Source organism: Topomyia yanbarensis, chromosome 3 (assembly GCF_030247195.1).
Source record: "Topomyia yanbarensis strain Yona2022 chromosome 3, ASM3024719v1, whole genome shotgun sequence".
Classification (NCBI taxonomy): domain Eukaryota; kingdom Metazoa; phylum Arthropoda; class Insecta; order Diptera; family Culicidae; genus Topomyia; species Topomyia yanbarensis.
In genome coordinates, this window is record NC_080672.1 from 148,167,422 (window position 1) to 148,170,547 (window position 3,126).

The following is a 3,126-nucleotide window of genomic DNA, read 5'->3' on the forward strand; positions in this document are numbered from 1 at the left end:
GGAGTGTTCATTTGTGTTTACCTTTTGCTAGCGATGCCAATTTTATTTTGTGTCCAGCACCCAATGTGGCTACGCCACATCGCTTTTGCGCAACCGCTCAGTCGGACTTAAACTAGGGATAGCCCCTATGTTTGAGTAAGCCGGGCAAACGAGTGGATCACAGGTTCGCTTGCTTCCGACGGCGGGTCGGTGGCCACCTCGCCCGGGCCTCGGTTATGCGGCTAAGCCGCATCAAAATGGTACCCCTTAAACATTCTAACTTGAATCGGTTGTGTCACCGGAGCCGGAATACGAATTAGATCCAGCCAGCATTCCGGCTGAGTTAAACTGGGAAGTTTAGTAAAATTTACTCTGGAAATAAAATTTGTTTGGCAACGCTCCAGCACCCCGTTGATTTCACCACCTGGGCGCCAGGTTGACGATATGAAATGAACTTTGTTTACTTTCGACAAGTTTTGATTCGAGCCAAGAACATCCAGCCTATGAAATGAACTTTGTTTACTTTCGACAAGTTTTGATTCGAGCCAACAACATCCAGCCGGTCCCCCTCGTCAATTGACATTTCGACGAGTTTTGATTCGAGCCAATAATAGAAACCCATTCGAAACGTGACAGAAGTAGTGTGTGTTTACTTGCGTTTTACGCATATGCATATTAAATATATATAATTTTCTGCAATAACCAAAATTTTGCACAACTTTACACAAATTTTAATCTACATTGTTATTGCTGTATTAAATTTAGCAGAATGTTAATGTACAACTTTTCCCAGATGATCGCCAGACCCCAATACATCACTAGCAGTACGTATCTAATACGTTTGAATTAAGATAATTTCAAATGTTGCCATTGCAGGATTTTTCTCATCAAAGTACAAAATGCGTCGCTCAGCCAGCGATTTATTTACTGAAGAATATCAGCGAAAAAAAGATAAAATCGGGCGTATTGAAAAGATCGAAATCCGGTACCTTGGTACTCCAACAGATACTACTTTGGTTATGAATCGAGGCCTTTCAACGCCGTACGATTGTGCTCGACGTGAGTGGTTTGGAGTGAAATAATTGTAAATCTAATAAATTTGTGATTAATTGTAGACATAGGAGAAAAGTACTGTCGATATTCCGCCTTGGCATTGCTAGACAATCAAACACCGTGGGATATGCGACGTCCGCTTGAAGAGTCCTGCACACTTCAATTATTGAACTTTACAGCCTCCGAGCCGCACTTAGTTAATAAAGCATTTTGGCGATCTTGTTCATTTCTTCTAGGAGCGGTACTGCAGAATAGTTTCAAGCAGGATGCCGGATTATTACTGCATAGTTTTCCGAAACCGATGAGTAAGTGTGTGTAATTATAGCTCTGGTAATGACAATTGACTTCTTTATTTACAGTAAAGACAGGTAGTTTTGTTCATGACATAGCTCTGTCCAAAGTGGGATGGAAACCAACGCTGCAGGAACTTCGAGCACTTTCGATTGCGATGATTAAACTTTCACAAAAGGACCTCCCAATCGAGCGCCTAGATGTAAGCAGCGAAGTCGCACTGAAAATGTTCGAAGACAATTTGTTCAAACGCGAGCAAATTCCAAGCATTGCTAGTCAAAATAACGGCTTGATTACCGTATACAGGGTTGGTGAGCATCTGGACATCAGTAAAGGTCCAATGATCAGTTCCACCGGACAACTGGGAAAATGCACGATAACAACTATACATGAAGTTCCGCGTACAGGTTCAGATAAGCTTGCACTTTATCGAGTGCAAGGAGTAGCACTTCCGGTTGGCTTGAATATTAATCACTTTGCCTATGGAATTTTAGAGGACCGGGCTAAAAAATTGGTGAGTTTCCATATTTAATATTTCGAACAGTAATACTTGAACACTTTTCCAGAATCCTGCAAGACTTCCAAATGAACCTTACGAGGAAAGCTTAGTAGAACATGTAGGGTAAGCGTGTTACATTATAATTATAAATCATTCAATAAAGTATCCTAGATTAATGAAAATGATTGTCAATGAAACCAAATTTAATTTATACCAGCCTGGTCCTATCTGAAGATATGTAATAAGTATAAGTTTTTCGCGCATCCAAAATATAAGGTAATGAGCCTATTCTGGCCATATTATAGAGACCGTCGTACTATTTCGGCAACTACTCGGCCTTCAAATACTTGTACTACGCATGATCCCATATTTCGGGTTTTTACCGTTTTTTCTCCAATCATTTTTACCCAATCGTATAACAGCTCGATGCTGGCACTAGCTAATATAATTTAACGCACTTTTACAAATTAAAAACCGCTCTGTTCGGCGCATTCTTTTCATACATTCGTCCAGTACATTTCTCTCGTAGTGCTCCCTCAGGTACTTCGCCGTAGTTGAACCCTACATTCCACCTTATTTTAAGGCCCGTAGTTTTGGAATGTCTTCGAAAGCTCTTCGTTTATCTGGCCCTAAGGCATCTGCTGGTGCATCGATTTTTCTTCTCATCCTGTTGAAGACCATTTAACCCAAGAACGTTGCATTTGCGTTTTCCACCCTAGAACGTTGCAAAGGGGTACAAATGTACCCCACGCACTTGATCGCAATTTTAGCAGGTAAAAATGCAAACAAAAGAAATGTACAATACATCATTTTTCTTCGTTTTTAATTGCAAAAACAGTTGTGTAAGTGAAAGTACGGAATTTATTGAATCAATGATGCATAAATTGGTTTGAACAAAAAAAAAGTGAAAAAATCGCTATTTTGACTTTTTTTTACAAAAATTACTGTAAGTTTTCGAATTTTCAACCGATTTGAAAAAAAAACAAATTATTCTAAATGTTGAAAGACTGGTGTAGAAACGGTATTAAATGGAATTTCGATATTTTTGAAAGAGTGCAATTATTTGGAAGAGCGAAAGAATCCAATAAATCGGGACGACTAGTTGGGTGATAAATCGGGATTATTATTGCATGTCTGCAGACGCATAAAGACCAATAATGCGTTTGACAGAAATGATCATAGTTGAATTCACTGTTTCAGAATGACAAGCCAAGCGATTTATCGAATAAATAATCACAAGTTTGTTGGCTTGAGATCGAGACGATATTGAATTTACTAAGTGAATAAGATTCGATCGGCTTTAA

General features: G+C 39.3%; 1 protein-coding gene across 1 annotated transcript; it reads left to right on the top strand.

Moving 5' to 3' along the window:
* The first annotated feature begins 589 nt into the window (after positions 1–589).
* On the top strand, positions 590–2,004 carry LOC131692597 (large ribosomal subunit protein mL39). Its single transcript, XM_058979747.1, has 5 exons — positions 590–803; positions 856–1,038; positions 1,095–1,337; positions 1,392–1,837; positions 1,890–2,004. The coding sequence occupies exons 1-5, from the start codon at positions 749–751 to the stop codon at positions 1,947–1,949; spliced, it is 987 nt and encodes a 328-aa protein (XP_058835730.1). The 5' UTR covers positions 590–748; the 3' UTR covers positions 1,950–2,004.
* The last annotated feature ends 1,122 nt before the right edge of the window (positions 2,005–3,126 follow it).

Coding starts and splice junctions, on each gene's coding strand:
- LOC131692597 (XM_058979747.1), top strand. CDS start 749: ATGTTAATGTACAACTTTTCCCAGATGATCGCCAGACCCCAATACATC. Junction 1,338..1,391: donor TAGTTTTCCGAAACCGATGA/GTAAGTGTGTGT, acceptor CTTTATTTACAG/TAAAGACAGGTAGTTTTGTT. Junction 1,838..1,889: donor AGGACCGGGCTAAAAAATTG/GTGAGTTTCCAT, acceptor ACACTTTTCCAG/AATCCTGCAAGACTTCCAAA.